The following is a 23,041-nucleotide window of genomic DNA, read 5'->3' as shown; positions in this document are numbered from 1 at the left end:
GAAAATCGAAGAACAGCAATTTTCACAGAAAAATAAGCTAAAATTCTTGAAACCGATTGGAGATTCTAATGACCCCTTTCCGAAAAGGAAACTTCTATTTCGTCAATCCAACAATTGAATCGGTTTCTGTTGTTAACTAATCTATAGAAATTAAAGACTGTAAGACTGTTGAGAGGATCAAATTTCGACTTTAACGATTCTATTAAGAGCAAAAATTTTGCATCCTATCAAAACATAATGCAATTCCCTTTCCAAAGGTATTCAAATTCAGAAGTAAGCAACTACTGAATCTCAACATCACCCTGACGGCTGGGGACCAATGAGAATACCATCACTTGTCGTCCAAAACATTTTGCAACTCTCATTGACAACAAATCAATCTACAACGTGCTCAGTTTCCTTAAAATGAAAGATAAGTTAAAGCCTTTATAAATTACAAAGCTCAAGTAGAAAACCAAACAAGGATGAAAATCAAAACACTTCACATAAATAACTGGTTAAAATATTGTAAAACAGAATTCGAAACTTATCATCAAGAACAATATATTCGGAGAGAAAAATCAGCTGTTTTAAGACCGCAACAAACGGAATCGCTAAAAGGTTGATCAAAACAATGGCCAAACACAATCTGGACTCCCCTTTCCTAGTTTCTATTTCTCATGCTACATACGTAAAAAATTGATCTACTTCAAAATGTGTAATTGAAAACTTAACTTCTTATAAACTGTTTCTCAGAACCCAGCCTAGTTTATCCTATTTCAAAGTTTTCAGACAGAAAACTTTTGTTTTGAGCAAAAGCAAAATTTGATCCCACATCAAGTGAGCATATGTTTGTTGGTTATTCAACAAAAACGAAAGTTTATAAGGTGTGGAATAAAAAGTAAGGAAAAACAATTGTACGCTGTGACTTCAGATGCATAGAAGAATTTTATAATTTCACGCCGATTTCGAACTCCGATTAAGAAGACGTCACACGATTGTGACATCCAACCAATCACGATTTAGTCCTCTCCAAACGCAAAAGAAGAACTGCTTTCAATATATAAAGAGCAGGTCAATCTACTGCTCTAAAAATGAAAGTTTGACTCATAGTGTCAAAGCCTGCTCATAAAAATATTATCGGCTCTAAATAGGTGCTAAAAGTTAAATTCAAAAATGATTAAACATTTCGAAATTAAAAAGCTAGAATTGTTGCTAAAGTTTGTCCTCAAAAGCTTGGAAGAGATTTTGACGAAGAATATTAACTTGTTGCAAGATTAAAGTCCATTAAAACTGTAATATCTTATTCAATAGTAAACAATTTAAAAAGATATCAACATAATGGCCTATGTCAACAGATATTTAAAGGAAAAAATCTTTATCAAGCAACCTGTAGGATTTTTAGTTTCTCCCAAAAAAAGACGAAGTTCGCCTTCGGAAACGTTCTTTATATGTATTAAAACAGGTCAAGCCTAGAATGGTACACTAAGTTGGACAACAAACTCAGTCTCTTAAATTTAAATCATTAAACGATGACAAATGCGTCTATCACCTAAAATCAAGAACTGCTAAAATTATAATTGTTGTTTACATTGATGATATATTAGTTTTTACCAACAACAATGCTGTTTGCCATGATGTCTATGATGAACTCTCAAAGATTTTTAAAATGAAAGACCTAGGACTGCATTGAATTTACGCAAAACAATTCATTGATTATATCTCCAACATAGTATATCAAGGATATTTTACAGAGATTCAACACGCACGAGGCCAATTCCATTTCAACAACAATGGACAGTAGTTTAAATTTAATGAGAGAAATGTGTCCGAAGGAATAAAGCAAAAAAGCCGAAATGCAAAACATCTCATTAATTTAAGTGAGATGCCCTCACTTTGTGTCATTGCGTACGTCATAGCTTCTTAAAATACTCTTCAATATTAATGCATTCATGGTCCAGCCCTTCAAAAGCTTCTTGTGTTGTTTACCTATATTATTGTTGTTATTCAGAATTGGGACGGCGTTTCAACACCGGTTATAAAATCTATTCCTGTCTCGTTCTTCATTATGTTTAACAATAAAATATTTTCCTACGAACTTTGTTAGAATTATTCTGGAACCCAGCCAAAACTATTAATGTTCATTACTTACATTTTGATTAAACTTCGAATGTGAATAGTATTTATTGATGTTTTCAGAATATTTTATTGAATTACTATCAAATTTACATTGGTAGTACGTTATAAGATTTTACTAAACTTTTTGTTCTAATAGTATTAACTGCATGCTATAAAAAATGGAAGAGTTTAATTAAAGTGTTTATCCATGATTCTTAACATAATCAAAATTTAGAATACAATTGTAAATTTCTCATTAATAATAGTAAAATGTTAAGTTGATTTTTGTTTTTCTACAGAAATATTTAGAATGTTTAACAAAATATAGAGCTCTCATGGTTTCTGTATCTTAATTTTGAATAATAATTCGTGGGAAGCATAGGTAATAGATATATATATATATGCAGGGTAAATAAAGATCACTCGTAATACGTATTTCTGAAATCCGTATCAAAAAAGAAAACATCGCAAGTTATGGTAATCGCAAGGTAACATTTAAATTAGATTAAAAAAACTGTTATCGACATACAATGGAAGGCGAAATAGCAAATAAATAAATATAAAAGTCTAAATTAGAGACAAACTCGAAGGTGTTTCTTATGATCATCCCACAACTCTATCTGTTTTCACTGGTAATCAAATCTGTCTTCTTGTTTATTACGTTCACCCTACTGTACTGTATTTTGTCAGATTTTGATTACGTTTTTGCTCTTTTTCTTTCTTTTTTTTGCTTAAATATTACTTTACAACCCCCAATGCGCGTGCTTTTTTGTTTTTCATTTTGATAAGGACTCTAAAAAGTAGATACTAAGGGCATCTTTACGAAACACCCTTTAGTAAGTATTCAGATATAAATATATATGAGTAATCGATATATAAGAGACATGTGACTGGTTCAGACTTAGCAACAAAAAAAAGACTGAAAAATCGCAATAACAAAAAAAAAAGAATTTTCCTGGATAAAAAGAACACAACGTGATTTATCCTTGATTTTGTTCTCAAATGTGACTGATGGACAGAAAACATATGATTCAATCTGTTTTCACCAGTTGAATAAACGTTGTATTTAAATATAAAAATGATAAGATTGGTCAAATCTCCCATTTGTACTCTACTTTTAAAAAAATCCTCTTTTATGTTGTATTACAAAATACAATCCACGTATAATAGTTATACTACATTCCTTTTACGTAGACTTTAAAAAATGTGCTCAAATTTTAGAGAGTTGGTCGTTAATTTATACAGCCAGCTCATTTCTTTAATTTCTATTATTTGTAACGAAACAGAACCAAAAACAAAACTACAACAAAATTAAACCTTAATTTATGCAGCCAGCTCCCTGTTTGACAAAAAAACAGTATTATTTGAAAGAAAATTTCAGCGAAATTAGTAGCGTTGACCTTTAATTGATACGTATGTTATATAATGCTTCCTAATTCAGTTTGAGGGTTCACGCCCTTTTCTATGATGGTCACAGCATTACGTTTATGGCACAAAGTTTCTGGGTATAAACCCAGTCTTCATTTAAGAACATTTCTCTCGTTCTTTCTTTACGACAACGAAAAAGCTGCTCTTCAATAGATAGCAGCATCACATAATTTTGCAAACTTTGCGATTCGCCTTGATTTGACAAACTTGTCACCAGAGCTTCAAACAAGTATCAGGGCTGAGAACCTTTTCAAGCGCAACGATAATTTACAGTCAGTGGGCAGGTATTTAACGTGAAAAAATTTACAGTCAAACCTATATTTATATAATCATTATAGCTTTGCAGCTAATTTAGGGTAACCGTCAGTGACTAGAGTATTTCTTACGGGTAACTTATCGTAATCTACCGATGAAATTTATGTAAGCATTCACATAATTATCATTTCAGTAATTTTGATGAGTTTTTTTCCTTTAAATATTATGTGTACAATGTCAGAGAACTACTCAATTTTTAGAAAACAATATATTTCCTAAAGTAAAATTTTTTTTCAATTCTTTGAAATAAAATATTTAATGGATAATTAAATTCTGGGTTCTTTCTCTATAAAGCAAATTTCAACTTTGATTTTACTTTCTTATATTAAAAAACTCTGTTTTTTTTATTTTGCTGTATGTATTTCTTACTTCTATTTGTTGCATATATTTTTTACTTCATTCTTAAAACACTTCTTTATTTAAAAATATGTATGCATTATGCAACATACATTTGAAACTTCCTTTATTTTAATATGAAATATTTGCTTAATAAATATCGGGATTAAGATCAATGTAAAATTGAGAAATTCCATCGATGTTAATTTTTGAAACGGACAACCATGTTAGATAAAATGTTTGGTGTAAATGCAGAATTTAGTTCAGCATAAATAAAGAAAATTATTATTAAGTTGGCTAATTATTTAGCGATGCTTGAAACTTATCTGACAAAAATTTCTGTGTTAGTTTATTTTTAAATTATGCAAATTTATTGTAAATATTTAAAGCTGAGAAGCAATCATTTAGTTAATAAAATATTCTTTATTTACAAAAATTAGTTTAACATTATGTACACGGAACAGGGGAAAATTTGTAAAACTTTTTAATAAAGTTTGTTTTTATTTTATCATTCTTGCATAGTTAAAATTCTTAACTGAGTGAGGAAAAGTATCAAAGGAATATTCCTTACAAGTCCTACTTTTATATAAATTTTAATTTTGTGAGAAACCTTAAAATAACGCATGTTTAATTAATATACGCATAACTGTGTATCAATTTTAAAATTTTATGCATAGTCTAAGCATGCAAAATAACTTTAAATTTTGTTTCCATAAATTTATTTTCGAAAATTAAATTATTAATTATTGCTCTCTTCAAAGTTTTATTATTTGAAAATCTAAAATATTCGTAGGGATTTTTTTTTAGAATATTTTAGTAATAACACATTTAAATTAGCTCCTTCTAACCCTTTATTTAAAACTATAATAAGAAAAGTATAAAAATGTATTTTCAAAACAGGGTACAGTACTTTCATATTTTAGTTAGTACAATACTTGATCTTCAAAGAAAGTGCAGATATTTTCCATAAAAATATTTTTTTGTCTATGTGCTTCAGTTACTTTTTTTTTATTTCTATTTAAATGCTAATTTACTTGTTAAATAGTAGCGCAATTTTTTAATCGCAAGGAATAAAACAAAAGCTTCTTTTGCAGTTATTTATTTTTTAATGTCTTGTCTGCCTGTCTTTTAATATCTTTCATAACATGATAATTTAATATAGCAGGAGGGCAGAATCACTTTGTATATCAGCCAGGAAAGTTTTGTTCAATTTATTTATGCATGCCAATGTTTGCAATTCCTACTATGAATTCACACTATTTTTAAAGCATAGTAAACTTTATTTTCATAAGTATTTACTGTATGTGTTATTGTTGCTTTTTAATGACATAATGAATTCACGCTAAGGCTTATAAAATATTATATTAAATGCAAAAATAAATATGCAATATTTAGTGACTAGCACTGAAACCATAATATTTCTTCTGCAGCTTTAAAATCTGTTATAAATTTGCTTTATTTTTAAAATTAAATGTTTCAAATAAAACACTTAATTAAATGTTAAGTAATTTATTTCAAAGAGTTTTTAAAGTATCTGATTACTATTTTTTATGCATAATTTAATAAATATTATATATTTTGATGTAAATTGTAAGATGAGTACCAAATAACTCTCTAAGTGCTTGTTATTATGATTTAAAAACTTTGAAAAAAATATTATTCTGAGACTACAATTTTTGTAAAATGATTTCAGACAAGTCAAATGAAAGTATTACAAGCTACATTACACTTTTGAATTCTTGTCTTAACCTGTCAATTTCCTAAAAAGTTTTGCATTTATTTTCAATTATAAATCACAATACAAACATAACAAGTTTATTAATAAATCATTGGTTGCAAAAGCGAAACAAGTAAAAAAATTTGACCTATGTAAATTATTTGCTTAACTAATTCACGAAAGAAATAAGAAATAAATATAATGCACACAGAACATTTCTTACTGACTCATTCAGAGCAAAACTTTTTTTGAAAATCAACTAAAATATCTAATTATAAATTGAAAATAAAAAATGAGAGATTGAATGAGCAAAGAACTAGAATTATATTATGCTTGCAATTGTATTATATGCCACGAATCTTTAAAAATGAATTTAGGTATAAAAATTATATTAATTTAAATTTCGGTTTGAACAATTTTTTTTTCATGATTACTAAAAGATAGGAGCATTTTATAAATGCTTCACATGAAATGTATGTCACTTTAATCTAAAGAATGAGCTTTATATTTAGTGAAATTTTCTTCCTTAAAATTAACCCCTTATAACTTTTTTTTCTAATTTAACGATTCAAAAAAAATAATAAAACTTTAAAATATAATGTTTTATATGTTTAATAAAAAACAGTTATAATGTTTTTAAAACAATGTTTCCTAAAACAGGCTTTTTATGAAGCCCATATATTATTCAAATCTTTATCTTGTCAAACAAATTTTTTCCAAATAAAAACAACGATTATGAAAAGAAATAAAAAATTAAAGTTCATTAAAAAATAAAATAGCTAAATTTTGTCGCAATATTGTGTCAAGAAAACTGGAATTTGCATGGATCTGTTACTTTAAAGACGTATACAAGAAATAAATGGTGTCTCGACAATTCGTCGTACAGATTTTGTTGTGGAAAAATTTCTCTTGCACAATTCACTATTACAACAATTCATCGCAATCACGATTGTCACTAGAATAACTCGTCATAGACACAATTCAAAGCGAAAACAATTTGTTGTAGGCACAACCCGTCCCAGCGACAGCTCGTAGTGAAAATATAACGTCGCAAGTACAACTCATCATGAAAACATCTCGTCTCAAGCACAACCCGTGGGTATAATTCATTGCGATCACAATTAGTTGCAAGCACAACTCGTTTTAGCAAAAATTCGTCTTAAGCGCATTTTCTTGCTCTATTGATGAAATACATCTGTTTATCTTCATGAAAAAAAAAATTGAAAGTAAGAAGATTTTAGTGTTGTTCCCACAAGTCACAACCCCTTCGTCCCTCATTTATTTATTTATTTATATATATATATATATATATATATATATATATATATATATATATATATATATATATATATATATATATATATATATATATATATATATATATATATATATTAGCGCGTAAACGAAATTTATTGGGCCTTTCTTTGACGAGTTCTATTCACAATGAGTTGATGCTGCAGCGAATCATTATCCATATCAGTGTGCCAAAATACAAACCACCATTTGGGTTCACTTTAAACACTTTTAAATTGTAATCATCCAATTTTTGAGCTCCCTCTATATTAATAATCTAAATAAAAATAATAGAAAAATGGAGGCTTAAGTTACCTTATAGGTCAACTATAGCCAGTAGTAATAATTCTAGATTTGACTTATACTAGTTGGTGATGAAAATGGTTAAATTAAGTGCATATTTACTGATCAGAACACTTATTAGTAAATATAAAATGGTAAAAAGGTAAATAAAATGATAAATGGTCATTTTTTGCCATTTAGTGTTTTGAATAGTTTAAAGTCCACTAAAAAAATTCAACATGTTAAATTTGATGATCGGTTTAAAAATGTAAAAGGAACTTAGCTTTCCTAATTGATTTTTATAAACTTACAATGTCTGCAATATTTACATCTAAAGTTTGGTGTATGACTTTTAGAGGCCTTTTTTGCCCCGTACATATAACGAAAAAATAGGGTTCCAAAAAAAAAAAGGTTACCTAGCCTCAAACCGCTAAATACTCTCTTTAAACTTTTATCATCATGTGTGTTAATTTTTGACGGGGGAAGGAAATAGAGAAAATAATAAAGAGCTTAATTATTGTCATCGAGAATTATGATGTATTGTTTCCGGTGTGTTAAGCTGATTCAAATTAGAACAAATTTGAGTAAAAATTTATAAGTTTGTTTGACTAGTAACTATATACTAATCTTGGATTGCTATCTAGAGAAGTAAAACATTTTTAAATATGAATTTTTTTTACACTGAAATGAATGAAATCAAATACGGATCTATACGACTCCGAATATGAAAGGATTTTTCGTATAAAAAGCATATTTATTTATACTTTTATTGTTCAAATTGTATTTATTACAATTTTTGAACGTAGCACTAAAACCAATTATAGTGTGAATAATTTTGATAGTTCGACGTTTCAAAATGTAAATAAAGATAAGATGGATCAAGGAAAATGACATCAGGATAGTTTCTTTTTTAACTATGCTTAGTATCTCATTAGAACAAAAATCTTCTTTTATTTACTTTCTGTGCAATATATTGTTCGCTGCATTTTGTCGCCTCTTTTTTCTTCTCCGTTTTTTCTTTAAGACAATAAAGAACAAAAAAGAAGTTTTTCTTTGGAGACTGTTGATTTACATGGCTACTTGAAAATATGCAATGAGTTTAGGTCGTAAATACGTTAACAATCGCAAAAAAAGCAATAACAACAAAAATTGGGTAAAAAATGTCATATAAAACTAATGAATACTATGTTTCTAACACCTAACATCATTATTTGCTCTCATTTCTTATTTAATTGGCATAAATGTGTGTACGTTGTGAACATATATTTTTCGTTCGCCTCATTAACTTGCTATCTTCATTACCATCAAAACCGCGCATCTTCCAAAAGAAAATTATTTAGAACGGACATGTCCCATTTTATTTTATACTCGTTTTTTATTCACTTTTGGCTCCACGATATTCATTACGACTTTTTATCTCAGTTTTTTTTCTTAGGGCGGTAATCGACTAAAATGTTTCTACTTTATTTCTACTTAATTCTAACGCTTTTGCATATTGATATCAAAGGATTGCCACCCAAGATTAATGATTTTTTTTTACGTTTAACTAAGTAGGGCAAGAGAATTGTGAAGAATTTTAAAGAACTCCTATTGTTTAATTTTTTAACTGATTTAAATGAACTTTCGGAAAGTCAACAATAGGCTGCTTATTTACTGTGAAATATTCAACATCTATTCAAATAGTTAGAATTTGGAAGAAAATCATATTTCAAATCATTGTTCTTTATTCGCTCTTTAAAGATGCTTACTTTAAATGCATTTAAAATATTAATGCAAGCAATTTTCTTCAAGGAAATACGTAATTTTATAATCTAAGAGAAATTATAATTCAAAAAACCCCGAATTTTTTTTCTTTTGCGTTTTGTATTTATAATCTATGACCTAAATTACTATTAATCTGGAGACGGTATGGTCATATTAAAAGACACACATATAAGTTAAACAAGATTAAATATAATTAATGAAAAACTAGTTTTCCAGTCCTCCAACAATGAATTTTAAATATATGGGAATAATTAAGCTTAAAATAGAAATGCTTTGGTCATTTTAAAATATTTAGGATTAGAATACACTTTTTCAAGTTTTTTATTAATAACAATTAATTCAATGCAATTTACACTTAGTCTGGTATAGGTAAAAATACGCTCAAGATCTTGTGTTGTAACCCTTATTATTTTGCTTTCGTTTATGAATACCAATTACAAAATAATATTAAAATTACTGACATTTTTCGAAGTTAAAAATTACTTTTAGGTTCGATAAAAGATTTAAATTTAAATTATCAACGCATTCTTTTGAAATATCAATTTGCAAAACTTAAAAATTTGTGATAGAAACTTAACTAATAATTTTTACAGTTAAACCAACAAAGTAAATCAGAAACTAGAGTTCATTTAAATTGTTTATTCTTTTAATGAAAACGACCAAATTCCTTGCTCATTATTTCACCACTTTATTTTATACATTGAGTTGAATAAACAAAGTAAAGTTGTCTCAACTATTTTTTGGATCTATAAACAGAAACATTTTTATGAAAACAATTTAATTTTCTCCGTATAAATTGTAAAACTGCAACAAATGTTAGATAAAATAGTTTTATCCAAGTATTTCAAAAAATTTAGTTATCATCAAAATAAATATGTATATTTTTTCAGTTCAATATCTACAATTAGCAATGGTAAACACGTTTGTAAAGTATAAAAATGTCGATTCAAAGCATTGTATGTCACTATGCATATTAGTATCGAAGATTAAAAGAGTAAAAAAGATTAAGAAAAATTAAATTGATAAAATTTAAATGACTTATTGTAAGAAGCTTGATAATTTGGTGCCTTCTTTAAAATTATTTAACTACTTTTAGGATAAACGAAACAAAATTTTAATGATTATTAATAAGTTTAAAATAATAAATTGATATTACTAATATCAGTTGTTATTATTAAGGAATTTATAAAAATTTAAAACTCATGGATTATTTTTTATTTCTCTACTTTATTTATTTATTTTTCTGAAGAATTTTCCTGAAAAAAATTATGAGAGACTCGAGCGTTCTTTTATAAAAGTCTTAAATTAAGAGTTATTAAATTCCTTTTACACATCGGTGAATATGCTTGTAAACACATCTTTCAGTATATTCATTGCTTATAAAATCAGCTTTCGTGTTATACAAAAATAAAAACAATTATTCACATATTTTGACGCATAATTTTTAATTCCTTAAAGCAATTTTACATAATTTGTTTTATTTTTGCTATATTATGGCTTTGCTTATTCTTCTTCAGACTAAAACAATAAAAACCGATTACGACTATTTTAACCTCTTCAGGGCCGTGATCTCATATGCGTAATTTCTTCATCATACATGAAACAAGCCTTTCTGAATCTAGCTCCACATATATTTTCCAAGATTCAGTAGATGGAGCGCAAGAGCTTTTATTACTTCAAATCATATATAAATATTACTGATATATTACCTTTCATCAGAAGGGACTTTATTTCCATGAGAAATTTCTTTTTCCTATTTTACTAATTCGATTTTTTTTTTCTATTTAGAAAGATTAGAGAGTTAGCTACTTCTTATGAATATGCAATTCAAAATTCTGTTTTTCAGTAATAATTTTGAGCTTGCGAGTAAACATATTGTATTTTGAAGAGAAATATGAAGTACCCCCTAGAATTTTCTGTGTATTCTTTGGAGTACGTAAACCTCTGGAGAGGAGATCTGTAAAGTAGATGATAAATCTTATAAAATATGTACGAAATAATTTTGACCTTATCATACGCTTTAATCAAAAACTATCAAACATCTTATATTTAATTAAATGTATTTAATACTAATTACTACAACGATATTATATTCGCTCACATTAAAAATAATTTCTGTTAAATAGATGCAAATATTAAAGCAATAATAAAGGAGTTTTTTTTTTAATTATAATTGTTCATCTCATTCTTTAAGTTTTAGAACCTTTTCATTGTATGAGTCACATTAATTTTCGCTTCATATCATTTAAATATTTCAAAATAAAATTAATTTAAAACACTAACATATTTTTATACTTAATTGGTAATAAGTATAGGTTTTAATAGGTTTTTTTCTTGTACCAATTTTAGAAAATATTTAAATCTAATGATAAATATTAACTATAGGATCAAAATACAACGAGATTTCTAAAATACTACTTTATTTGTAATAATTGGACCCCATTGGGGTCAACTTATTAGAAACTGTATTTACAAAGAATGAATCAGAAATTCTACTCAACACAGATTCAAATTTTTAAGACAAATTAAATTCAGTTTCTTTAGTAAACGCAAAAGGCTAATTTCAAATTTTTTAGATTTTTGAATTTTACCTCCCATCAGTTAATGATTTCAGTGCAAGCTGTTTTATCGATAAAAAATCATTTCTTCCTTTTCTCTCTTTAGAGTCTTTAGGAATTTTTGATAGTTTTTGCCTATCCCTAATAAATGAAACCTATTTAGTACAAGCTGGTGTTTCTTTAAAAGTGTAGACAAAAGCTGTTTTTACCGCAAGACAAGCTTTCGTGGGATTATCGAATTTGATTCTAGGATTCTAAGTTTTCGTAAGACTTCTCTATAAGTACAAAATTTTAAAATTTATATTTCTTTTTTATATAAAAGAAGACCTAAAACAGAAGAAGTAAAACAAAAAGCGATATTCATGATGAATACAAAATGGTAAAAACGATAAATTAATATCGTTAATTTTAACAATGAACGAGTTACAACAATGAACCAGTTAATTTTAATAATGAAAGAGTCTCGACGGAAACAGTAAACCAACGAGCTTTTCTTCATTTTTACATGTTTATTTTTTGAAGATGGTTGGAACCTAACTTGTAACAAAACATTGTTTTTTCATGTTTAACTATTATTGTGGCATTGTTTTGAAGAGAAGTTTTCAAGGATGACTAAATCATTGCTTCATTTAAGAAGCCCTCTTTAGTTTTAGGTTAAATTTTTGATTGGCGTTTTCCTGATTTTTTTTTTTTTTTTTTTTTTTTTTGCAGTTAAAAAACTTTTGATGAAGAAGCACTGTACTTTTTTGAAAAGGTTGAAAATTAATTTTATTAAATTAGGAGAAATAGTGCTTGATATAGATTTTCATCTAGATTTTTTTTTTCAAAAATAAAGCAATAAAATTATATGATTTTCAGTAAGTAATTTAAAACTGTTCAGTTGTCTATTTTCAGAATTTTCAAAGCTTAATTTTTCGCAATTTTAATCAAAGAAAACTGGTGTAACTGATTCTAACAAAAAAAAATTTAATGAAAATTACAGGAAACCGAAGACTTTTATCAAATATCCAAAAACAGACAAATATATAGTGCTAAACTACCTTTTAAAAAATGACAGAATTGTATTGGTATAATTCTATCAGATAAAAATAATTAAGAAAACACAAAATAGCGCACGTCTTAAATCTTATATTGTGATAGAATGACGGACATTGCTTTACGTACTGCCAAGTAGAGTAAATATTTACTATCAGTTTATTTGGGAAAACTGAATAAAAAGAGTACCATAGTACCGATTGGTTACAAGGAAGATAACGTCCTATATGCGATTTTATTAAACTGATAATACTCGTACAAAACAAATTTCTTTGTTTAGTGTCCTTAAAGTCTATCATATCTGCTACAAAAAGATCCGTTTTCAGCATTTTTCAAAAATTTGGATTATGTCTCAAGTTATGACGCTCTTGAGTATTCTGCATTAAGGAAAGAGAACAAATTTCATGTCTAAGTCAACAAGAGAGGAATGAAATTGCAAGGAATAAACATAAGTTTTTGGTAAATAAAATTCGTGCCTTTTAATAAGATGGCTATATTATTTGCTTAGATATGCTTAATATTCATTAGTAATAAAATATTTGAAACATACCACAAAATAAAGTGTCATAAAATGAAGAAAGGTATCTTTCAACTTGGAACTAATAATTATTAGAAGATTCATCGTGAAAGGAAAATCATTTACTGAAATTATGAAGCAGTTTGAAATCTATTTTTAATTTTTAGCTATTTATTAGTGTGAAACCTCGAAAGAGCATATAACTGTACTTTTTTTTGTTGCAGAAAATTGTATTTGCGCAAAAAAAATTTATGAAAATTGTTTAAAATAAATAAAATATATAATTATTGTAATATTTCATAAACGTGAAAATATATTTCCCCTTACTACCTTTTTAAACTCTCTCAAAATCAGTTAAAAAAAGGTATAATTTTTGTATCTTATAACAGGCTAATTAATTAGCATATCATACTGAAAAAGGCAAACTCCAACCCGCATTTCTCTTTTTTTTATCACTTTTATAGTTATACATAAAAGATTCATCAAATGTGTTGACTTTGTGTATATTATATTTATTACCCATATTAAATGTTATCAAACATGCTAAAGTGTATTCAAGTGCATTAAGCATGATTACTGTTATCAATTATATTAAAGATATAGTTTTTTTCAGTTCTAGGTATATTAACTGGTAATAAAACTTTGTATTTTTTTAACGTACACTTTTAGAATCTTCATTCTAAAATTATTGTAAAGTAACCGCCAACAGTCTGTACATCCAAATAAAAGTAAAGTTTACAATAAAAAACATTTTTTCGAAACCATTTACAACTAGCATGGTTTCAAAACCAGAAATTTAACTGGACTTGGTATAGTTTAGCAGCTTTATAGTGATGCCATCTATGGTTAAATGAGAGTATCGTACTCTAATAAACCAGAGTTACAAATTGGGGAGTTCAGAACACTAGAAACTCTTCATTCTTAAAGGGAATGGAGGAAATTCAGTAGTAGTGACACTGGGGCTCGAACACCTGTTTTATCTATCATGAGATTGATAGATTAGACATCTTGGCTATAATATGCACCCAACTGCAAGGAACTAAGTAGCTTCATTAGGTGGGGCTATAAAATTCTGGTTGTTTAATCGTATTAGATGAAATCAGTTAATAAACTATTTTTCTTACGGCTAATAGTTTGAATACCATGATATTTATATTTACTTGACTATTTTTTTAATATGGTAAAATAACAAATAAATAGATTGTTATTTAACCATTTTAACAGAAAAATAACAGTGTAGATGTAATTAATTTCATATTGTAATATTTATAATTGTTATTGAACAACTATTATCAAATGATACCATGAAGATCACAGTGTGTTTCATTCGCATACGTTGCCTTTGAGAGTTAGTATAAAATATAATAGACACACCAGTTATTCACATTGTACATCACGTTATCTTTGATAGTCAATATAAAATATGATAATATTTAGTGCCATACGCACGTAAGCTTTGGAAACTCAATGTAAAATTTGTACTGAATATTGAAATGTTTGAACTTCTGAATTTTCTTTTAAATTATCACAATTTGAAACATACTATTCAAATATTTAGAATAATACTCATATATTAATTGATAAATATTAAAATATCACACCTGTGAAATAACAATCTAGATTTTTTATAAAAGAAAATAGTTCAATAAAATAATTAAGATTTGGTATATTAACTGATGTGTAATTTGTAACATATACATAGTTTGTTTGTTTTTTCAAGTCTTAACATAAATTTTGATGCATATAATGTGCTACGTCTGTAAAAAAATATAAAATAAATTTTAAAAGTAATCTCATTGTTTCCTAAAATACGAACTCCATTTGTGCAAATTGACTTTTACCCATTTGCATCTAGTCATTTTATAAGAGAAAAACTGGAAAAATTATCATACAGTGCATGAATAAAGCACCAAATTTCCTCTATCACTCAGGAAAAGTTCCTACATTTATCAATTTTAATTTGGATAAAGAAAGATAACATTAAGCAGTTGTAAAAAGATCTTGGGAGTATTTTCCTTTTTAAATTTAAAAAGGAAAAGTTAAAATTATCATTAGTCTTTTTTTTTTTTTACATATTCCAGCTCTCTGCCTCCTTTTCTCCCAAAACTCCCTTACTAATAAAAATTATTTTCTCAAACTTTTGTCTTAAAGCGAGCAATTGATCAGAGAGCGCTTGTCTCGTAAACTTTATGGAGAGGGGGGGCGGAATCTCCAAGGGAGAGTATTTGTAATCAGCAAGGTTTTAAAGGATTTGCCCCCTTATACTGTAAAAAAGAATTATCAAAATGGTGATTTTTCTGTTGTTTCTGATTTCCATTCTATTCCCTTTTTCTTCCATTCGACACTTACAAATGAGGAAAAAATTTCTGAACAGAGAAGTCTACATATTACAGTTAATTAGGAGATTCCCTTCCACCCACTTTTAGCAAAAAATATGACAATATCTTCTATATATGACAATATCTTCTATATATGACAATATCTTCTATATATGACAATATCTTCTATATATGACAATATCTTATTTGAGAATGCTTAGTGAGGAAATCTGGAATATATGAAAAAGAAATAAAAACACCTTCAAAGAAAGAAAGAAAAGAAAACACTCTTTATGAAAGTTTCTTAAGGGGGGGGGACCAAATCTCAATACTTCCTTTGTTTATGTGTGAGCCCCTCAGAAGAAATTGAACAGTTAAAATAATTATTTTTCTCCATGGAGAGGTTCCAAAGATTTTGCTTGGGAATTTGGGTGATTCAACATATGTGGGGATCTCTTTTGACAATAATTCTAGCTAAATGTTTATATTGCTTAGAGGTGTTTGAGGAAGTAAAAATAAAAATTGAAATATTTTAAACATGACATAAATAAATACCCATTTTTAATGTTTTTTCTTTGCAGATTAAAATTTACCTTCTTATTACAATTCATTATGTTTTAAAACTCTCTTAGAAGACTGTTCCAAATCAAGTTCATTGCAAAATGATAAAATAAGATGGGAGAAATCTTATTGGGATTTACGAGGTCATTTTACATAAAATTTAGTAAAAATGGTATTAGGGCATTCAGCATTATTTCTTAAAAATTGTTATCAAAATTACATTTTTTTTCAGTGGAAGTGCATATCAATTTTTAATTAATATTTTTTTAACTACTTTAGAACTTAGCTGCTCAGTACACCTTCCCCTACCAACAAATGAGCTATTGGTACCCACAAGGATTTCCCCAAGTACAAGGGCAGTTCATTCAAGGAATGCAGTACCCTTACGGACAGTACTACGGGCAAGGATTTGGGTAAGTGATATAAATGATTCCTCGAATATTTTGAATATTACAGTACAGAACCCGTTATCCGGAAATCAGAAAACCGGAAAACCAAAAAACCGGAACGAAATTCGATGAATTTTCCCGCCATTTTTAAAAAAAAAATTTTTTTTTTCCTCGTAAGATTTTAGGATTTTTCTTTCTTTTTTGACAGATTTTTACCTTACCATCATTTTGGAAATAATCATTAGTGTATTACTTCGTCGTTTTTCCTTCTTTTTAAGATTATTTCCAAAAAAATTTTTTTAGTTGGGTTTAACAATAAAAAAACGGCTTTTTGTAGCGATTCAGAAAACCGGAAAAATCAGTTATCCGGAATAGCGATGGTCCCGATCGATCCGGATAATCGGTTCCCTACTGTATTTAGTTTTCTGCTAAAATTATTTCTTTACGTTAAATTTATAACACCTTAAATAGACCTGCAAGAGATCTTGAAATTTTTAATATGTATTCTGTTTGTTTTTTAATTAATACTTTGCTGCCACAATAACATTTATTCTCTTTTTCATTATACAGAGCACAAATAAATAAAAAGTCCACCCTGAATAACTTTCCATCCAATGATCGAATCTTCATGTTCTCGGAGTCAATTTTAATGATTCGAGGGGGTGATCTCAATTATTTAAATAGTGCAGATGATATATTAAGTTAAGAAATCAGATTTTAAAAAAAAGTTTTTCCTATGACGAAACATACCGTTTTTTCGACGGATTCGGATTTCTGACCCCCAAAATATAGGGGGTCACCGCAATCTGGGAAATATCGTCCCAATGATTTGGTCAGGAGAACGGTTCAAAGTTTGAACCCCTTAATGTTAGTTTTATTTTAGTCATATTTTACCTAATCTCGATAACTTTATAAGCGAATTGAAAAATGTTTGCACTCAATTATAAAATTCGTTTATCCAAAGATAATGCAAAGATTACATGCAAAAAAATAATTTTTAATAAATATTCATTATTTTTCACTATTTTAAATGTAATTTTACAATGTAATAAAAATAATTTTTTAAATGTAATTTTACATGGCAACATGCAAAATTTGAGCGAAATCGATCGAATAGTTCCTGAGAAATCGAATGTTAAATATATTACTTTTCTTAAAGTTCGATTTCTCAAGAACTATTTTGCCGACAAATGCAATAGTATTTAAAAAATGCAAAAATATTCATTCTAATAACAATATTTTAAGCGAAAGTTAAATTGTTCAAATAGCACTAAATATTTATAACAGTTCGAAGATTTGAGGGTTTTTTTTTTCATCTGTTGTGTTGTTACAACTTAAACCAGTTAAATGACTTAAAAGTGTTTTTCACCAACAACTGAAATTAATTTAGCAAATAAAACCTAATGTAATTAACACTAGTCCAGTTTATGCATTAAAAGTATTTTTCTTTTATTTTGGTAATAGTTTAAATTCCTTAACTTAGAAAAAAGTATAGATGAATACCAATATGTTTAAATTCCTTAACTTAGAAAAAAGTATAGATGAATACCAATATGTTTAAATTCCTTAACTTAGAAAAAAGTATAGATGAATACCAATATGTATCTAAAACGTAGTTTTGAATTAGCCATACAAAGGTTAATTCCAATTTACTCATATTTGTATTTAATCATATTTGTATTTATTCATAAACTAATCCTCTTTTCAACGCCAAAATCCCAATTGGTTTTAGGTTTATTTATTTACCTTAAGTGAAATCAAATATTAATCCAAAACTTCTGTATGATACCTATACTAAGTTCAAATAATCAATGTCGATCACTTCACAAATTGTTGATTCATTTTCACAAAATTACTAAAGTGAAAAATGATTTTACTCAATCAAACATTTAATGTAACATCTATTTTTTGAGCTTAAATAATAAGTGTTAATAAAAATAACATTTTTCATCATTATTTCCAGCCGCTAACATCACTGAAAAAACACCCATTTTGAAAAGAAAAAAAAATAATCCCAATCGCATAAAAGAACTACGTACACCTTAATCAACAAAAACTGCATAAAAAAAACTCCGCAGTTTTTTCTGACAAAAAGATACTTGACAAAAAACAAAGCTTTTAATTAAAAGATGAATAAATTAGGTATCAACGTTGAAATGAATTTAGAAAAGTTGCTGCGGTTTCATTTAAACTAGCAGATGAAAGCGCTTAATTAAGACTGCTAAGTTTTAAAGAAAATTTTTCTCATTTCGAAAGATTCATTTTATTTCTTTGAAATAGTGCCGAGTTAGGATAATTAACAACTTATCTTCCGCATTTTATGGCTTCGATCCTTGTCTTTATGAAAAATAATTGGCATTATTAAGAATGTATTCTACATTAATTATACCGTCTGTAAACAAGCCGGCTTTAATATTAAAATTTTATTGGAAGCATTCCCTTTTTAATGTAGGAGTTATTGAACAATAAAAAACCGTTTTTTTTAATTTGTAATTAATACTTAAAAAAATTGCTTAATTAAAAATTTATACATTAGTGCAATTTTTAAAATGAAAAAATTCGGGCATATGTTTTTTTTTTGTAAATTATTACATTGAAAAATTATAGTAAAAATTGTGGGCTTTTTCTTAGCGTATATACTGCTCAACAGTTAACTAATTGCTGTCATAATTATTAAAATTTTCCTTTACTAATACTATTTCTTATTTAAAGCTCTCGATATTGAAGTTCGATATCAAAACTATTTTTATTTTTCTTCTTTAGTTTTAACTGATCTATTAGAATGAGAAAATTAAGAAGTTACAACTAGAACTGAATTTTTGTTTGAATCAGGTTTAGATTAATCATTTTCTGTGTAACAGTTTTTACGAAAATTGTTTCAGTTGAAATGGAATTTATTTATATTCGATAAAACTAGGCTAAAACAGTTCACTAAAACAGTTAAAATATTTTGCAAAATATTATAGTTTAAAAACTATGGTAAGACTAATTTCTGTATCTTTTTATCTTCCGAAAAAAAATTTTATTTTAATTTTTTATTAACTTCTTGCTTTAAAAATTTTTATAACCCTTTTTGATTGTAAAAGTGATTTACGAGCTACTTTTTTGTAAACTCACACTATTACATTTTTATTATAGAAACCTTTCTTGGACCCACTTCATTAAAATACCTAAAATTCTAACTGAAGTTTAAAGTCCTCAGTTAAAAGTAATTAAGAGTCTTTAAGCGTTAAAATAGTTACGCGTTGCATTACATTGTAAAGAAATTATTTAAAATTTGTCTATTACAAATAAACATAAAAATCAAGCCTTGTAGAAAGATAAGATTTTGATATTTTATTAAACTGGAAATTTCCAATAAGTGTACCTTATTTTCAACTGCCTTTAATACTTATTAAGTTTATTTTCTGTTTCAGCATGAGTGGTATGCAGATGGCTTGGCAAGGCATTCCTGGTCAACCTCAAATAGCTGCAGCCGCAGCAGCCGCTGCAGCTGCTCAGAGTCCCCTCGCGCAAGGATTACAGCAGCCTGGAATGATTGGTGCCTATCCCATGCAACAATATCAGGCTCAGTAGTATTCCAACATGTACTGTTATGTTTGTGATGTCCCTTATAGTCACCCTTCCCCCCCCCCCTTGTACTAAATGAAGCCAAGAGCCCTCCACCGCAGACGCTGTTTTTGTTTTTAAAAGAGTTTATGGAGTGGAACTTTTTTAAAGAAGAAATAGTCTGAAAGATGAAGGCTTGTTATTCATAAATAGAACCTTCGAGAATACAACCACCATGATATGCATCGTAAAATACTGTTAAGCTGAGATTTCTTTTACGGAATGTTTTTTTTTTCATCATTTTGGGGTATCTTTTCTTTTTTATTTAAAGAAGTCTTTATAGATATGAAGCATCATATTTTTCATAATGAATTTTATCTAATTGAATACCAATGCTCCAATAATTGGCATGCTTTGTTTGTGCAAAGGTGCAAAATTGTATTTAAAATACAACTATTCGATATTTTCAGTGTCTCAGTGAAAAATTTGTAACATTTATAAAGAAATGTTTTAATCTGCCCGTTGTTCGAAATTTAATAAAGGTGATATTTTCATTATAAGGTGTTATAGATAAAAGTGAGATGAATTTTGTTGAATAATTTTCCACTGAGAGACATTTTAATAAGTCTATCATCTACCCTCAAAGGGAACTATTATATAAATGTTTTGTGTGAGAGGAAGTGTTCCCGGTGGGGGGACTTGGGTGACTTAGGCACAGGAGGCCCAATGCGACACAGTCACCACCTGCACTGCCCCGTTCGATTATTGTGTTTGTTGTTTTGCAGAAGAAGGAAACTTAGATTTTAAATGTCATCACGTGAAAGTGAAAAAGACAAATCAACTAAATTATTCTTTAGCCAAGAATTAACAACCAGTTATTTTCATTATTTTCCCCAGGTGGCGCTGTGAGCGGCAACAAATTGCTGAAAATATATTACCCTGGTTCCACAGGTGCTGTTCTATGAAGCACTGTTTTATTTATTCACATAAAATATAGAATGATTAGTTGTTAATAGTTGAGATAGAAACACCGAATGTTTGTGAGTATGTTTAGGAGGAATTTTGAATTTTATTTTTCCCTGTTTTGGCTGTTTCATTTTTCTAACATATTCCAAAAATTGAGTCATTCTTCCCGTCTAACTCAATTTATGGAGTACAAACATTAGCGCTATTTCAGTAGCAATTTTTCTACGGGCTTCATCAAAAAAAGCATTTAGGGGATAAAAATCGTTACGTCCTTTAATAGACGTTGGTTATTGCCAGTGGTTAACAAAACGGTGTTTCTTGAAAATTTTATGCGATTATTTTTGTGATGTATTTTTTCCAACGTGCCAACATGTTGTCTCGTCATAGTATCTGTGAGAGGATTTTTTTAAACACCAGTGTTATCCCTTGTGATATATAGCTACGTTTTCACATTGTTGTTTTGCTTATATTTGTCAGCAAATATTCTACATGTCTTGCTCTTTGTTTCATGAATACTGCATTCATGTCAGAGCAAAGAGTTTATTTGTGGCTTGACAGCTTGAAAGAAGAGGACATCAGAACGAACCCTCAAAGTAAATACCAGGTAAGCGACAATCTCTAACAAAGTCAGGACATGAAAAAATAGATATCCAATATTCAAGTAAAACAAATCAAATCATTTTCAGTGAGCCGTTATAGCCAAACCAATCATTTATCTTTAACCCTTTCTGCGGGGATCATTTAATTTTGACATGGCGAAAAATTCATACAGATTGTAGTTAACATCGTCACCGATAGATGGCGCTTTTTCTATTTGTGAAAAGTATGTTTTTGTAAAAATATTTTGATATTCTTCCTTTATTAAACTAAAAAGTATGCTTCCAATGAAAAACAAAATCTAAGTAAGAAAGAGTTTTTTTTTTTTCAATCACCACTGAAACAAATATGTAAAAATTAATTTATAGGTGAAAATTTAGGTTGAATTAAAAGAAGGCATTTATATATACGGAGCTTGATTAAATTCTTTTTATTATTAATAATACAGTGATTTATCACATACTACCGATATTTGTAAAATAAGCACTGTATTTTGCAAACCACTGGCCGTCCGAATTAAATAAAGCTGTATGGTTGTTCTGGTTATTACTCGCTTGCTTTAATATTAAACCGCTCTCTTAACTTTTTATGCTCCTCTCTTAAATAAATAAGTATTTTTGGAGAAATAATATAAGGGACTAAAGCAAAAAAACTTTTTGTTAAAAACCTTTTTATTTTCTCAAAGTTAGGGTGGTCCTTTTCAAGAGAGCATATTTTCATACTATCTTTAAAAATGTGTATTTTGTTCGCATAACATAGAAGAAAGACATTACTTTGTTACACCGATGGGCAAGCACAATGTACAAAAAACAAACACAGTCTTGTACAGTGCATACTGTAGATAGTTCTTGTACTGGTCAAAGTTAAACAAAATTATACGCAAACCAACAAAAGCTACTATTCAGAAAATTGATGCGTGCGACTTTTTCAAACTCTGAAAACAAAAATGTATATCTGTTTTATTAATATCATGCCAATCAACTTTAATACAAAAACGCGTTTTCATAATTTCTGTTACAAAAGTTATTTTAATTTTCATTAGGAAACATAAAACTGAGTCTGCCTGTAACAGAATCGGGCGGCAGTAGAAGTTTCTCAAAATTTCTCAAAATTTAAGAAAGAAACTACGGGGCGAAGTTGCGTTTCTCAAATACTTTAATGAAGGTAGTTCAAATAACTAAATTATCTAGCTCCTAAAATTCACGCGGCTTTTATTAATAGTGTTCATTATTTTTCATTTTACAGAATAAAAATCTAAATGATTAATTTGAATGATTATTAGTACAACAAGTGTTAACATTTTAGATAATAATTCAAAC

At 27.9% G+C, this 23,041-nt stretch overlaps 1 protein-coding gene and 1 long non-coding RNA gene across 7 annotated transcripts in view; one reads left to right on the top strand and one right to left on the bottom strand.

Annotated features, from left to right (window-relative positions):
- LOC107454859 (cytotoxic granule associated RNA binding protein TIA1-like) overlaps positions 1-22,833 on the top strand; it is a 1,051,915-nt gene extending 1,029,082 nt beyond the window's left edge. For all 6 annotated transcript variants that reach the window (XM_016073996.4, XM_071188069.2, XM_016072550.4 and 3 more), the window contains 2 exons: positions 16,501-16,634; positions 20,027-22,833. In XM_016073996.4, the coding sequence (XP_015929482.1) occupies positions 16,501-16,634; positions 20,027-20,186 (294 nt within the window). In that variant the 3' untranslated portion in view covers positions 20,187-22,833. The remainder of the gene's footprint in view (positions 1-16,500; positions 16,635-20,026) is intronic.
- Positions 1-23,041, bottom strand: part of LOC107457276 (uncharacterized) — a 118,956-nt gene that overhangs the window by 71,490 nt on the left and 24,425 nt on the right. The window lies entirely within an intron of this gene.

Source organism: Parasteatoda tepidariorum, chromosome 12, assembly GCF_982258835.1.
Source record: "Parasteatoda tepidariorum strain Cologne lab strain chromosome 12, Ptep-v5.0, whole genome shotgun sequence".
In the NCBI taxonomy this organism is placed as follows: domain Eukaryota; kingdom Metazoa; phylum Arthropoda; class Arachnida; order Araneae; family Theridiidae; genus Parasteatoda; species Parasteatoda tepidariorum.
The sequence above is the reverse complement of the archived record's forward strand: the minus strand, read 5'-3'. Positions and strand labels throughout refer to the sequence as shown.